This window comes from Hyperoodon ampullatus, assembly GCF_949752795.1.
Source record: "Hyperoodon ampullatus genome assembly, chromosome: X".
Lineage (NCBI taxonomy): Eukaryota > Metazoa > Chordata > Mammalia > Artiodactyla > Ziphiidae > Hyperoodon > Hyperoodon ampullatus.
The window spans coordinates 25683580-25700783 of record NC_136913.1 but is presented as its reverse complement, the minus strand read 5'-3'; the positions used below and the strand labels follow the sequence as shown (position 1 = coordinate 25700783).

General features: G+C 40.9%; 1 protein-coding gene across 1 annotated transcript in view; it reads left to right on the top strand.

The window, feature by feature from the left end:
• LOC307069603 (uncharacterized protein) overlaps positions 1 to 17204 on the top strand; it is a gene marked incomplete at both ends in the record, with an annotated part of 55694 nt that overhangs the window by 18905 nt on the left and 19585 nt on the right. Inside the window, 5 exon segments of the mRNA XM_079727985.1 lie at positions 8021 to 8212; positions 9630 to 9714; positions 13239 to 13512; positions 14632 to 15732; positions 16975 to 17038. Of these exon segments, the coding sequence (XP_079584111.1) occupies positions 8021 to 8212; positions 9630 to 9714; positions 13239 to 13512; positions 14632 to 15732; positions 16975 to 17038 (1716 nt within the window).

Sequence of the window (17204 nt, the reverse complement as noted above, 5' to 3'; positions counted from 1 at the left end):
GCTTTTTTCTTACATAGATATAGTACGAAAATTCAATGTGAGTTTTTTAACATACATAGATAATGATGTACATATTGTTTTGCCTCTTGTCCCTGTCACTTAATGAAATGAGTGCAGGATTTTCTGTGAAAGCACATATGGATCCATCTCACTCTTTTAACTACCCCCAATAATTCTAAAGTGTGTACGTGCCATAATTAAATTTACCATTCTCCTGATGGGCACATAAGTTGCTTTCTATTTGTTGCTATAACTAATAGAACTGATACCAACATCGTTAAATATAAATTATTGGGCAAATGTGTATTTTTTCTTATGGAAAGACATAGAAATGAACATTGGGTTGAAGTGGAAATAGTGTGTTGATTGTAAATTTTTATGAATATCACTGCTGTTCTGTTTCAATAATACTGTACCAATTTATACTCTCACATATTAATGTATATAAATATCATAAACTCACAGGTATTTTATTTGATCAACTTTAAATGTTGATCAATCTTTTATGTGAATATATATCCTCAATGTTATTTTATTTTGTATTTCCATTTTCTAATTATTTTACTCAAAAAATAATTCCTCATTAATTAATTCCTCATCCATACAAAGCAGGATTTTTATAAGGTATCTTGAGTACTGGGATATCTCTGGGCATGTGTTTTAAAATTCTATGTCAATAAGATTCTTTTCAATTACTTTAAGAAGCAAGGATTTGGTTAGAATGACTAGATCCCCAGGAAGACTCTAGACAGGATATCCTTAACTAGTAAGGAGCACCAGGAGGCCTGGGGGGTAAAGAAATTTCCAGAATCCATGAGAGAGGCGACATACTAAACCAAGTCCTGATAGCCCAGGGCAGGCTGGCAGTCAGGGTTCTGAATTCAGAGCTCGGCAGATAGTGGAAAAAGGGAACAGAAGGACAGAACATGGGGAATCTTCTCCCCCCTGTCATGCAGTGATAATATTAATGAATTCTGGGAAACCTACATCTCTTCACTACTCTGGTGGTTCTGTGCATCCTTGCCAGTGTACCAGGGCTGAAAGCTCTCTTGATGCCTGATGACAAAAGCTATTTCTTCTGTGTACAGAGCCCTTCCAGCACTGAAGGTGGGGCTAGAACATTAAAAAATAATCTAGATGCTATCCCCACCTTAGACTGCCTCCCTTGGTTCCTGAGTTCTTTGCAGCCATAAGGCAAACGTGTATTCAGTAGTCTATGTTGCCACCAGATACTCTCTGGGGTAGACAGCTGGCACCAGGTATGTAAACATTTTACAGACTGGGTGGAGAGAATCATTGCAAATGGTGCAGATTGGGAGTTTGCGATTGACATGTACACACTGCTATGCTTAAAACAGATAACCAACAAGGACCTACTGTAAAAAAAATAAATTAAAAAAATGATTGGAGTTGATATGTGATGTCCAAGTTGTTGTAATAACTCCAGATTGATTGAATTAAACATTAAAATTAAATTCTGTGTTAGCTATTCTCAACATTTTCAAGTTTTCTAATTACAGAAAAGTTGCAAAGGTAGTACAGAGAGTTCCCTTATACACAGCGCTCACTCTCCCCTATTCTTAATATCACATTAGTATGATAAATTTGTCACGACTATTGAACCAATATTGATACCTTACTAGTAGCAAAAGTCCATACTTCATTCAGTTTTCCTTCATTTTTTTCCTAATGTCCTTTTTCTGGACCAAGATCCCACCCACAATAGCACATTGCATTTAGACATCACTTCTCTTAGGCTCCTCTAGACTGTGACAATTTATCAGACTTTCCTTATTTTTGATGATCTTGACAATTTGGGGGAGTATTTGTCAAGTATTTTGCAGAAGGTCCCCTCTATTGGGATGTCTTTGATATTTTTCTCATGATTAGACTGGCATTATGGGTTCTTAAGAGGCAGGCCTCAGGAATAAAGTGCCATTTTCATCACATTATATCAAGGGCACACTATCCACATGACTTAACAACTGATGATATCACCTTGTTCACCTACCTAAGGTAGTGTTTGTCAAGTTTCTCCACTGTACAGTTACTCTTTCCTCCTCCTTTCCATACAGTACCCTTTGGAAAGAAGTCACTATGTTCAGCCCACACTTAAGGGGTGGGGAGTTATGCCCCACCTCCTTGAGGGTGGAGTAGCTATATAAATTATTTGGAATTATTCTCTACTTAAGAGTTTTCTATTCTCTCTGATTTATTTATTCATTCAGTCACTTATATATAGCAATGTAGACTCACGGGTATTTATTTTATACTTTGGGTTATAATACAGTATTAGGTTTATTTTCCCACTCATGTTGTTCCCTTGCTGTTAGAGTCTTGTTGCTTTTAAGCCCTCTCAGAAGATAGAACTTAGAAAATGTCTGTATACTAGCCCATGTACCCATATATATCTATAATTATTTATACATCTGTCCATTTGTATCTATATTAAGATACACATGAGTCATACTGATGTCTCCAACTCTGATCTAGTATCACGTTGATTCATTCTAGCCTTCCCCCCTGCTTACCTCTGTGAGAAAATTGGCTCCAACTATCCGTATACTTATTTACTCAATCCCAGTATACATGTATATTGATTTCAGATTGTTAGCCCATACTCTTCTGAGAACCTTACCAACTAGAATACAGTATCTATATACAGTTCCTTTTTTCTTTAGTCTTGCAGTATCCACTCATTTCCAGAGTTACTTAGGTCAGCACTCCTTTTCCCCATACTCTTCATTGATGTTATTTCATACGTTTGTAAACAGCTAGATTTTTTTTTTTTTTGTCATAGTCTGCATTCCATCCTGGGATACCTAGATCTCTGAACTGATTTTTTATTTGCATACGTTAAGGTTCACTCTTTGTTCTCTAATGTTCTATGGGCTTTAAAAAATGCATAGTGTCTCATATCCATCATTACAATATAATAAAGATAGTTTTACTATCCTAAAAAATCCCCTGTACTTCATTTGTTCAACCACTTCCTCCCCCGACAAAAAAACGTCTAGAAACTACTGGCCTGTTTTTTGTCTCTGTTGTTGTCTTTTCCAGAATATCTTACAAATGGAATCGTATAGTATGTAGCATTTTCAGATTGGTCTCTTTTGCTTAGCAATACGCATTTAAGGTTCATCCATGTTATCCCGTGAATTAGGAGTTGATAGTTTATTACTTTTTATTGCTGAATAGTATTCCATTGTATGTATGTACCACAGATTATTTATTCACTCACCTATTAAAGGCATCTTGGTTTTTGGTAAGGTAATTATGGATAATGCTGCTGTAAGCATTTATGTGCAGTTATTTGTGTTGACATTAAGTTTTCAATTCAATTGGATAAACAGGAGCACAATTTCTGGATTGTATCAGAAAAAATGTTTAGCTTTTTAAGAAACCGCTAAACTGTTTCCAAAATAGCTGCACCATTTTGCATTTTCAACATCAATGTGTGAGAGATCCAAATGCATCCTTGCTAGCCTTTCAGTAGGTGTGTACTGGTAAAAAATTGTTGTTTTAACTTGCATTTCCTTAATGCCAAATTGTGTTGTGCATCTTTTCATATGTCTATTTATCATCTGTCTATCTTCTTTTGTGAGATATTTGTTGTCCACTTTTAAAATAAGGTAATATATTATTTTTGTAGAACATCTGTAATAACACAAACTGGGAGGCTTACAACAAAAGGAGTTTATTCTCTCACAGTTATGAAGGCGAGAAGTCTGAAATCAAGCTGTCAAAAGAGTTGGTTCCTTCTGGAGGCTCTAAGGGAAGATCCATTTCCAGACCTCTCTCCTACCTTCTGGTAACTACCCAGCAATTCCTGGATGTTCCTTGGCTTGTAAATACATCTCTCCAATCTCTGCCTACACCTCCATATTCACATGCCTTTCCCTTCTATGTCTGTGTCTCAATTCTTCCTCTGTCTTTCTCTTATGGGACCTGTCCTTGGGTAGATCATCCTTAATCCAGGATGATCACATCTTGAGATCTTTAACTTAATTACATATACAAATACTTTTTCCAAATAAGGTCACATTCATAGGTTTCAACAGTTTCTTTTTAGAGATACCATTTAAATCACTACTGGTTCCTTGTTTTATTATTGTTGAGTTTTAAGAGTTTTTTGTACATTCAAATACAAGTCATTTATCAGATATGTGATTTGCAAATATTTTCTCTCCATTTGTGGCTTAGTTTTTCATTCTCTTGACAGTATCTTTCACAGAGCAAAACTTTTTAATTTTAATAAAGTCCAACTTATAAGTTTTTTTCTTTTATAGATTGTGCTTTTGCTATTGTATCTAAAACTCATCACCACATCCAAAGTCATAGATTTTCTCCTGTATTTTCTTCCAGAAGTTACATAGTTTTGCAGTTTACATTTAGATATATACTCTATTTTGAGTTAATTTTTGTGTAAGGTGTGAGGTTTGTGACTAAGTTCATTTTTTCCCATATGAACATCCATTGCTCTAGCACTCCTTGGTGAAAAAAATTATTTTTCACTTATTGATATTTGCCTTTGCACCGTTGTCAAAAGTTAGTTGACTATATTTGTGTGGGACTATTTCTGGGCTCTCAATTCTCTGGTTCAACGATCTATTTGTCTGTTCTTTCACCAATACTATGCTGTCTTGATTACTACAGCTTTATTTTAAGCCTTGAAATAGGGTACTGTGAGTCTTCAAACTTCATTCTTCTTTTTCAACATTGTGTTGGCTCTTCTAGGACCTCTGCCACTCCATATAAATATTAGAATCAGTTTTTTTTTTTATATCTACAAAGAAGTTGCTGGGATTTTGATTGGGACTGCATTAAGTATAGATTAAGTTAGAAATAATTCACATCTTAATAATGGTGAGTCTATCAATTCATTAACAGAGAATATTTCTCCATTTATTTAGATCCTCTTGGTAAGTGTTTTGTAGTTTTCCACAAATCGATATGGTATATATTTTGTTAGATTTATATTTAAGTATTTCATTTTTTTGCATTGGTAAATGTTTTTGCTTTTATAAACTTCTAATTTCAATTGTTAATTGCTGGTATATGGTAAAGCAATTATACTGTTATTAGTTCCAGGAGGCTTTCTTTATAGATTCTTTGTGGTTTTCTACATAGACAATCATTTCCTCTGCAAAGAATATATAATTTTAATGTATCCCTTTCCTATCTGTAAACCTTTTTTTTTTTTTTTGCGGTACGTGGGCCTCTCACTGTTGTGGCCTCTCCCGTTGCGGGGCACAGGATGTGGACGCACAGGCTCAGCGGCCATGGCTCACGGGCCTAGCCACTCCGCGGCATGTGGGATCTTCCCGGACCGGGGCACGAACCCGTGTCCCCCGCATCGGCAGGAGGACTCTCAACCACTGCGCCACCAGGGAAGCCCTCTGTATACCTTTTATCTATTTGTTATTGTTTGTCTTGCACTGGATAGGACTTCCATCATGATATTGAACTGGAGTAATGAGAGGACATCTTTGTTTCATTTCCAGTCTTAGGGGGAAAGCATTCACTCCCTCATTGTTAGGTATAAAGTTAGCTATAGGTTTTATGTACTCTTTATCAGGTTACAGAAATTCCCTTCTAAACCTACTTTTTAAAGTTTTTATCCTAAATGGGTATTAAAAATTTCAAATTATTTTTCTACATCTATTGGTATGATAACATTTTTCTTATTCAGTCTATTATCTGATGAAATCACTAATTGATTTATAACTGTTATATTAGGCTTGAATTCTGGAAATGAGCCCTACTTGGTAATAATGTATTACTCCTTTTACATACAGCTGAATTCCATTTGCTATTATTTGTTAAGGATTTTTTTGTCTATGTTCATAAGAGGTATTTGTCTGTAGTTTTCTTCTCCAGTAATATCTTTATCTGGCTTTGGGCTTAGGGTGATGCTGGCCTCATAAAAAAAAACTGAGAGTGCTTCTCTCTTCTTCTATTTTCTGAAAAAGATTGCAGACGATTTGTATTATTTCATCCTTAAATATTTAATGGAATTCATCAATGAAACTATCTGGGCCTAAAGGTTCCTTTATTTAGAAGGTTTTTAACTATTAATTAAATTTCTTTCATAGGCGTAAGGCTCTTCAGACTATCTATTTCAATTTAAATAAGTTTAGGTAGTTTGTGCCTTTCAAGGAGCTAATCCATTTCATCTTTATCAAATTTGTAGACATAGAGCTGTTCATAACATTCCATTTTGATAAAAATCCTTTTAATGTCTCTGGGATCCGGAGTGGTGATCCCTCTTTTATTCCTGATATTGGTAGCTGATGTCTTCTCTATTTTCTTTCTTGGTTATCCTGGCTAGTGACTTACCAAATTTACTGATGTCACTGAGGATTTTACAGATTTTCTCTATTGTTTTCCTATTTTAAAATTTCATTTATTTATAATTATTTTTTATTATTTCCTTTCTTCTGCTCATTTTACGTTTAATTTGCTCTTTTTTCTCTAGTTTCCTAAGGTGGGCTCTTAGGTTATTTGCATCAGAGCTTTCTTTTTTTTCTAATATTTGCATTTAATCCTCTAAATTTCTCTCTAGGCAGTAGTTTAGTAGCAATCCACAAATTCTGGTAATCTGTATTTTCATTTTCACTTATTTCAAGAAATTTTTAGATTTCAAGAGAAATTTTAATTTTAAAGAAGAAATTTTTGATATAAATTTTAAAGAAGAAATCTTTGATTTATGGGTTGTTTATAAGTGTATTGTTTAAGTTATAAATATTTGGGAACTTTCCAGATATATTTCTGTTATTGATTTCTAATGTCTGCTGTGATCTGAGAACATACTTTGTATGATTTGTATACTTTGAAATTTGTTAAGGTGTGTTTAATGGTGTTTTATGGACAGAGATATGGATGAAAATGTGGTGTAAACAGTAGGCCCTTATTAGTTATCTATTTTATGTATAGTAGTGTGTATACTGTATAGCACAGGGAACTCTACTCAATACTCTGTAATGGCCTATATGGGAAAAGAATCTAAAAAAGAGTGGATACATGTATATGTATAACAGATTCACTTTGTTGTAGACCTGAAACTAACACAACATTGTAAATCAACTATACTCCAATAAAAATTGTTTAACAATTTTAAAAAAGAAAAAGAAAATGTGGTCTAGCTTGGTGAATGTCACATGTGAGCTTGAGAAGAATGTATATTCTGCTGTTGTTGTTGGATGGAGTAGTGTATAATGTCAATTAGGTCAAGCTGATTGTTAGGATTGCTCATGCCATCTATATATCTGTAATGATGTTCTGACTTCTTCATCTATCAGTTACTGACACAGAAGTGTTGATGCCTGCAACTATGACTGTGTATTTCTTCTTTCAGTTCAATCAGTTTTTGCCTCATGTATTGTGATGCTCTGTTGTTAGGTGCATATATGTTTGAGGTTGTAATACCTTCTTGGATAATTGATCCTTTTATTATTACATAATGTCTCTTCACATCCCTGATATTATTCCTTGTTCTGAAATCTGCTTTGGCTGAAATTTATATAGCCACTTTAGCTTTCTTTGACTGCTGTTATCATGGTATATCTGTCCCTATCCCTCTACTTTTTTTTAAGCAGTCTACTCTGAAGTGCATTTTGTTGAATTCAAAGGTGAAATGCCTAACTGAGATATAAGAAATTAAAATAAAGTTAGACAAGCATGCATCATGAGACAAACCAGTGATGAGTCCCATTCAAACAAAATCAGAGCAAATACTAGTTCATACCACAGCCCCCATGAATGTGTTTCTATTTAATAGAACTGTACATTAACAGTAGCAACACAATGGCCACATGAGACCATAAGTGCACTTGAACTTTTAGTTAGTTCTGGCTAGGTTCTGACAAGTCTACCATTCTTTTTTCACCAGCCAAGTAAACAAAAGAATTTATCTGTTAATGTCAGAAACCTTAAAGTTCTTTTTATTCAGCTGAAGATGACCACAAGTAAGGGTGCAATTTCTAGCTTCCTGCTTCCTCAATACAGATTTGCCTAACAGGTTAATTTCAGCATAACAGAAGGTGTCATCTGGCTGGCTGCACCATGTACTGGTGAAAGGAAAAAGTTTAACGTGCTTTGTGCTCAGGTTGCTAAGCTTCTTGGCTGGCCCTGTCTTCCCCTGCACCTTGGTTCTCAGCATTCTGAGACTTGGTCAGCTGAAGATAAAAGAAATCTACCAGACAGTTTAGAGGTATGTTCTTAACAAGATAATCCATCACATCATCTAAAGACTCCTTCTTTTTCTGTAGCTGACTCTTGCTTGAGTGCTTTAGTTCAATTACAATATAGATTTATTCCAATTACAGTAAGCTGGTTATGTGTCTACCATGTATGTGAATTTTCCTTGCTCTCGTTTTAATTAATAGACATTATTTTTAGAGCAGCTTTAGACTTACAGAAATATTGAGCTGAAAGCACTAGTTCCCATATACCCCCACCCTGACACACACACACACAGTTTTCCCTATTACTGACATCTTGCATTAAGTGTGGTACATTTGTTACAATTAATAAACTAATATTAATATATTATCATTAACTAAAGTCCATGGTTTACATTAGGGTCACTCTCTGTGTTGTATAGACCTTATAGATTTTGACAGATGCATAATGTTATGTATCCACCATTACAGTATCATATAGAAGAGTTTCACTGTACTAAAATCCCTCATCCTTTTGCTTTTAACCTATCAGAGTCTTGATACACAAATGGGTTTCTCATAGATAGCATATAGTTGGGTCTTTTTTAATTTATTTTTTATCCACTGTGACAATTTCTGCCTTCTAACTCGTGTATTTAGAGTATTCACATTTAAAGTGATTATTGATATATCAATAGTTTTACTAAAATCTACTATTTGTGTAACTGTTTTCTATTTGTTGCATTTGCTCTTTTTTATATCCTTTTTTTATGCTCTCTGGTATTAACTGAGCATTTTATATGACTCTATTTTATCTCTTTTCTTGATATATCATTCATACTTTTCTTTAACCTCTTCACTGGTTTTCTTAGGGTTTACAATACATATTTCTAAATAATCTTAGTCCACCTTCAAGTAATACCATATTGTTTCACATGTAGTGCCGATTCTTTATAACAGAGGATTTCTAATTCCTTCCTGTCTCTTGTGACATTGCGCTCATTTATTTTACTTGTCCATGTGCTACAATCACCTAGTCCATTGTTACTATTGCTGCTTAAAACAAACATTTTTAAATTAATTAAGAATGACAAAAGTTAAAGATTTCATTTCATCTCCATTTATTCCTTCTCTGATGCTTTTCCTTTTTTATACTCATCTGAGTTTCTGACCTATATCATATTCTTTCCACATAATGAATTTATTTTAACATTTCTTGCACAGTAGATCTACTATGAGGCCTATGAGGCAATGAATTGACTCACGGTTTTTTTGTCTGTTTGTTTGACTGAGAAAGTCTTTATTTCCCCTTCTCTCTCTCTCTCTTTTTTTAAAAATTTTGTTGGGTACAGAATTCTAGTTGATAATTTTCCTTTCAACATTTTAAGGGTTTCACTTCACTCTCTTCTTGCTTGCATGTTTTCTGATGAGGAGTTTGCTATAATCTTTATTTTTCTTCCTCTTTAGGAAACGTGTCTCTCCCCGCCCCCAACTTTCTTCAAAATGTTGTCTTTGCCTTTGGTTTTCTGCAATGTGAATACGATATGCCCAGGTATAGTTTGTTTGTTTGTTTTGGTATTTATCTTCGTGTTCTCTGAGCTGTCTGGATCTATGCTTTGGTGTCTGTCACTAACGTTAGAAAGTCCTTGGCCTATTGTTTCAAATGTATTTCTACCCCCATTCTTCTCTGTCTGGCATTGGAATTATCTGTATATTACACCTTTTGATATTGTCCCATGGTTTTTTGGATGTTCTGTTAATTATTTTGTTCTTTGTTTCTCTTTTTGATTCAATTGAGGAGGTGCAATTCACCTGTCTTCAGATTTACTGTTTCCTCACATGTGTCACATCTACTAATGAGCCTGTCAAAGGTATTTTTTCAATTCTTTTACTGTATTTTTGATTTCTAGCATTTAGTTTTGATTCTTTCTTATAGTTTCCTTCTCTCTAATAACATTACTTATTTAGTCTTGCATGTTGTCTATTTTTCCTATTAGAGTTCTTAAAATAGTACTCAAATTTATTTAAATTCCTTGTCTGGAAATTTCAAAATCTGTAAAGTAAAAACCTAACAATTCTAACTGGATCAATATTTACCACTAACTATTATGTTTAACCTCTGACTATTGATGATTGTTGATTCTGAGTGCCAGGTATATTGGGTTCATTTTACTCTTCTCTGTATGGTTGTATACCATTAATAATTTCTCTAGTGAAAATGTTCATTATAAATATCATATCTTTATACCACATTTTCTTTCTCCAATAATCTGTTGATGAGAAATTGCTAAACACATTTTAATAGGTGTGCTGACCTTCACACAGAGACCAAATAATGACACCCGAAGAAAAAAAATCACTTGAGCTAAGCTCACTTACGTAGAGGCATCTATCCTAAATAAATTCATGGCATATCCAATACAGCAGTGAGTAAAGAGGCTGACTTCGAGAAATGCAAAGATATTATAACTACAAAAAATTTTCAACTGGAATTTCTCTATATTAATAGATTAGAGGATAAAATGTATTTGATCATGCCCAGGGGTGTAGAAAAAGCCTTTGAAAAACTACTTAACACCATGGTAAAAAGCCTTTAGTAAAATAACATTTGAAGAGAATTTTCATTTCCTAAAATCTACAGCAAACTTAGATAAATGTGAAATGTCAGAAGTATTCCCATCAAAGTCAGGACAAAGACACAGATATTATGGTACTGTATCTACTGTTTAAAAGTGGACTGGAATACATAACTAGAGGAATAAGAATATTGAAATAAATAAGAGGAAGGAATATTGAAAAGACAGAGATAATAAATGGCAACAATATAACACTCTAATTAGAAAATCCCAAGGAACCAGTGCACAAAATACTCAAATGAACAAGAGACTCCAAAAGCTGTTGTATATAAGATTACTATACCAAAATCAGGAGCCTAGCCACACAAAATCAATAGCTAATTAGAATAATTAATAGAAAATACTCCCATAACAACAGCAGCAACATCCAAAACTTACCTAAAAGGAAACTTAACAAAAATGTACATGATCTTTTTGTAGGCAACTATAAAAATGTACTGATAGGAAAAGAAATCCCAAATAAATAAAGAAGTACACGATGTTTATTCATGGGGAAAAGAATATTGTAAATATGCCAATTCTCCTTAAATTATTTACAGATTTACTACCTGGTATGGACTGAATTGTGCCCTCCTCACTCCCCACAAATTCATATGCTGAAGCCCTAATCCACCACTGCTACTGTATTTGGAAACAGGGTCTTTAGGGAGGTTATTAAGGTTAAATGAAGTCATAAGGGTGGGGCGCTAATCCAATAAGGCTGATGTCCTTACAGGAAGAGGAATTGACACCAGATATCATTCTCTTTCTGTGTATTTACAGAGAAGAGTCCCTGTGAGGAGACAGCAAAAAGCAAGGAGGAGAGCTCTTACCAGAAATTGAGTCGGCCAGCACCTCTATCGGGAACTACTAGCCTCTAGAACTGTGAGAAAATAAATTTCTGTTGTTAAGACATCCAGCCTCTGGTATTTTGCTACGGCAGCCTGAGCATGCTAATACACTGCCTCATATGTAGTTTCCAAGATGGCTACCAGACTTAGACTGCTGTTTACTAAACTCGATCCTGGAGAAACTATAAAAGGGAGAATGAAAGAACAATACCAGCAACAACAAAACAAAATAAATGAGAACCCCCTGGGAGAGACTACGTCCGTGTTGAACTAGAACCTGACTGTGGGCAGGTAGGGGGATGCCCTGAATTCGAGACAGGTCTGTAGCCTGCAAGAGAGGCAGATGACAGGATTGATTAGAGAAAAGCCTTTAAACTTGAGCCCTTGATTCTTCCACTGTGCTCTGGGACCATGAATCTCTACTGCTTCACTGAAGGAACCTGAGGCAGCATTTCAGAGCCCGCATGCCAGGAGCATGGGACACCAAAGATTGGGCTGGATGTGGCAGTATGGTCCACAGGCTGTGAAATAACCATCTGAAACTTTGTTAGTGGATGACAACTGGCCTTTTTAAATGATCATCTTAATAGACTATCACACACGGACTCAAAGAGAAAAGCAAGTAACACAGTACTTGTACAAAAGGACAGAAATTCATTTCTGAACTTCTGGGCAATGCCCCTGATGTCAACAAAGAGAGACCACAGTGAGAACTGTCAGGCTAAGGCGCCCCTTCACTAACTCCTCTGGGATTCTGTGGGGCATGGTTGGGGACAGGGATGGATTCATACCAGAGAAGGAAGGAATCGCAGGCCCTGCCAGCAGTCAACGTGACGACCTTGAGTGAGACCTGACGGGCTCCGAACCACAGAAAAGAGTCTCGCCTCCTTTCCCCTCAGCTCATCTTACCTGCAGCAGCCATCTCTGGGAGGCTCCAGGCAGAAGTGTCCAGATGAGATGTGCCTGCATTTCACACCAGCAGTCTCAGGGAGTTGATGTCTTTGATGTGAGGCCTTGGCCTCAGGTCAGCAGACGGGAGGTAGCCCAGCACCTACAGGGAGTCAAGAGAAGACACTGAGGGAGGATTGAGAGCACCATCCACCATAGAAGAGGGGGCCCCAAAGAGCCCTCACTGTCAGTCTCGGGGGACCCAGGCATGGCTGTGAGGCTCAGGCCCCCAGATACTTCCGGCTGGGGGTGCCGACAGAAATGAGAGTCAAGGTGTGATGCCTGCTGACTCAGCTCAGCAGAGGGAAAAGTCCCAGGACCTGCCAAGAGTCAATGAAAGGCCCTCGTGCCAGGCCTGCGGGAAGCTCCCCTGGAACCACCCTCCGACCCCCCGTCCCGCCCTGCCCCGCCCCGCCCCGCCCCGGCCCCAGCCCCAGCTACAGCCCCGCCCTGCTGTGCTCCTGGAGCCCAGATGCGCATGACCGGATGTGACGTCCTCCTACACACGCGGTGGGGGCGACGCCATTGTTGAGAGCTGCCGTCCGGCGAGGGTGAGCCGTAGGAGGACTCCCACGTCTCTTCAGGTGTCAAAGTGTGAGGTAACCCCAGATAGAAGTGCGGGGACGCCCCCGACACCCCCAATCCCCTTTCCCTCCGAAAAGAGGCGGCCACACAGGCCCCGCCCACCCCGCCCCTGCTCTCGGCCCGAGAGGCTCGGGCCTGGCCGTTAGGCCCAAAGTCCATCCGCTTCCCCCGCGGGGTCTCGGGCAAGGAAGGCCTCGCTCTGAGGCTGGTGGACCCTGGCTCACCTCAGTTGAGGGAGCGTCCCAGGCCCTGTGAAGGACGGGACCCCTGTGGGGACCGAGGGGCTCCACACCCCAAAATGGCGGCCACGCAGACCCTGCCCCTGACGTCGGCCTGGGAGCCTCCGGGCAGGTCTAAAGACTGAGGGGCTCCCTCAGTGTGAACGCGGACGGACGGACGGACGCGGGAGACCCAGGGAGGAGGGGGCCTTGTTCTGAGGGGCTGGCCGCAGGTCAGCAGAGGGAGGATTTCCAGGGCACGGGAGGAGTCAGGTTGAGGACCGTCCTCCCCGTTGCAAGGGCACCTCAGAACCCTTCCCCTGTTGTCAGCCGCTTCCTTCTGGCCACACACGGAGAAGGGAGGGCTGCTGTCTGAGAGGGGAGGTGCAGGCCAGCAGAAGGCGCGTCCCTAAGCACTGCCAAGAGTCAGCCCAAGCCCTTGAGTGAAGGCCAGTGGGGCCGCCAGCCACAGGGCCTCGACCTGTCTGCCGCACGCTGCAGGCTTGGTAAAACTCTGCCACGTGCGGCCGCCTGGTCACCCTCACTGCCTCCTAGTGAGACTCAGGGAGGTGCCGGCACTGGTGCGAGCAGATGGCCCTCGGGGCAAGAGAGGAGCTCCAGGCTGCACCGGCCGTCCAGGGAGGACCCCGAGTGAGGACTAAGGGAGTCACCCACCCCGAAGAGAAGGGACCAGAGAGAACATGGCCTGTCCCCTCCTGTCAACCCTTAAGCTCCCAAGAAAGGACTGTGAGGCCGAGACTGCCCGTAATTTCCTCTGCCAGGTCCAAGGGAGGTTAGAGCTTTGTTCTGAAGGGGCAGCCACGAGGCAGCAGAAGGGAGGGTCCCAGGACCCTTCGGTGGTGGGCTGAACGCTCCCTCCTTTCCTCCTCCTGGGTGTCACGGAAGATGGTGGTGTCAACTTCAGAGCAGCAGAGGGCATGGGGTGGGGGGGGTGGGGGAGTCTTGCCAACAACTGTCATCCTGACTCTGAATGGGAACCGCGGGGACCTACCTCCCCTGCCAGCCCCCGCTGTCACCCCCGTACCGCCCAGGCAGGGCTGGCTGGCTGTGCCCCAAGGCTCACTCGACCGTCCTCCACAGGGTTCTCAGGGGACAGGCTGAGCAGGAGAACAGGAGCCCTGTGGGCCCTCGGGCAGTGCCCTCAAGGACCCTGCAGAGGCGGCCTTGGTTAAAGCCAGGGAGGACTCTCCCCGCTGAAGGTGCTCACAGCATCTCCTTGTCCCTCCCGCAGGTGCCCTCGTTGCCTGCCTTCCTGCCCACACTCCCGCCTGCTGGCCCTGACCTGTGTCATCATGCCTCGAGGCCGGAAGAGCAAGTGCCGTGCCCAGGAGAAACGCCGCCAGGCCCGGGAGGAGACTCAGAGTCTCAAGGGTGCCCAGGCCACTGAGGCGGCGGCGGCGGCAGAGATAGAAGAGTTGCCCTCCTCCCCCGCTTCTGTTTCTCGGGGTACTCCCCCGAGCTCCCCTGCTGCTGGCACTCGCCAGGAGCCTCAGGGAGCCCCAGCCACGAGCTCTCGTGCTGCAGGGGTTTCATGCCCAGGATCTGAAGAGGGTGCCCAGAGCCAAGATGAGAAAAGTGCAAGTACCGCCCAGGCAGCACCTTCCGTTCACAGCACTTACATAAATCCTCTGACCAGGGAAGAAGGCAAGTTGGTGCAGTTCCTGCTGGAGAAGTACAAGACGAAGGAGCCCATCTCGAAGGCAGCAATGCTGAAGGCTGTCAACAGGAAGTACAAGAAGCACTTCCCTGAGATCCTCAGGAGCGTCTCTGAGTGCCTGGAGCTGGTCTTTGGCCTCCAGCTGAAGGAACTCGACCTCACAAGTCACTCCTACATCCTCATCAGAAAGCTGGCCGTCCCCAGCGATGGAAGTCCGAGTGATGAGTCGGGGATGCCCACGTCCGGTCTCCTGATGAGTGTCCTGGGCATGATCTTCACGAATGGCAACTGTGCCACTGAGGAGGAGCTCTGGGAATTCTTCAATGCGTTGGGTTTGTATGCTGGGAGTAGCCACTTCATCTTTGGGGACCCCACGAGGCTCATCATACATTTCCTGCAGCAGAAGTACCTGACGTACCGCCAGGTGCCCAACAGCGATCCTCCGCGCCGTGAGTTCCTCTGGGGCCCGAGAGCCGATGCTGAAACCAGCAAGATGGAAGTGCTGGAGTTTATGGCCAAGAGGATTCGTACCGTCCCCAGTGCCTTCCCAGATCTCTATGAGGAGGCTCTGAAAGATGAGGAAGAGAGAGCGAGAGTGAGAGCCGCGGCCAGGGCTGCAGCTGTTGCTGAGGGCAGGGCACCTTCCAGGGCCAAGGCCTGCAGCTCCTCCCACATGTAGGGAGGGAGGCCGCGGGCAGACTGCTCACTTTGTTTTGGAAGAGAGCAGTCAGGCTCCTAAATAGTGCAGAGTAGTAGGGGTGGAGGGAACAAAGTATAGATCTCATTTATCTTCCTGTTTTACACTAGTAACTTCTATATATTATTGATTGATTTATTTAGGTTTTTTCAAATGTTTTTTCTTGTAATAGATAGTGTGTTTTCTTAAGAATACGAATACGTGAATGACATTGCTTGCATACTTATTGCTGTTTAAAGAGTTCTAAAGTTACAGTTTTGGTATATATAAAAAATTCACGAATCATCTATATTTTCTGTATGATCCAGAAGTAGAAAACATGGCAGTGCAATAGAGATTTTCATGGAAATGTGAAAGGCGACCACAGAAAATATTTAGAAACAAAAAATGGAGAAAACACAGTAAAAGGTATTTAATTCGTGGTTTGCCTTATTTCTTTGAAACTTTCTTTTGGTAGAAATAAAATATACTTTGACTGATTTAGCTCATTTGTGAGTATTTGTTTCTTTTGTCTTGGTGCACTGCATATTCTCTGCCACCTACTGGATTAAAAATAAACTCTGATGGGAGGGTGGTATTTTGGGGGTTCATAATAATCATATCATAACTGCTATTCATCAAAAACCCAATATTTCTTAATGAGTATGCCACTGCTTTCCATGTAGTACATAACATTCCAGCATTCATGCAGGATAGGATTTAGCAGACTGCCTTTATAGGTGAATAACTTGCAAATTTCTCAAGTTCACAAGACTGATTAAGGGACCTTGCTGGGTCTAGTCCCCTGGTCTGGAATCGTCTAGAGCCTACACTCTTCCACTCCTCCCAGCCTAAGCCAGACCTTACGTCTTTTAATTCATTTTTCTTCTCACCACTCCAAAATGTATCTCATGGGATAAAAGGGGCCCTGTTCCCAAAGCACTGTTGTGGAATACAGTAATAGTAACGCTGAATAAGTGAATGGTATGAATAAAAAAAATTATTTTGGTGACAATGGGGTCTTCTACATATGCAACGTCAGATACCCTGAAAAGATCAGCATCTCCTCATTTACTCTTCAAGTTTCTCAGGGACATAAAAGCCTTGGTTTAAGAGCTGTGTCCTCAGGTCAGTGGAGGGAGGAGTCCCAGCCTCTCAGAGTTACTCAAGGTGAGGACCTTAGAACAGAAGGGGGCCCCACAAAGTATACCCTGCTTTCTCCCTTCTGTGGCCATGCACAGAGCTGTGTGTCTGAAGGTACCCCTTCTTCTCCTCCGGGGCAAGGGTGGAGAGGTTCTCAGGGAGGTGAGTTCCTTGGTCTTGTGGCAGCATCTCCAATTCTGCCCAGGTAGGAGATCCTAACAGGCCTTAATTTGCTTCAGGGTGAGGACACTGGGTGCTGATGAGTGGACTCCCCATAACAAAGGGGGACCACACAGAGGCCCCTGGCAGGGGTAGCCAGGGAATAGGT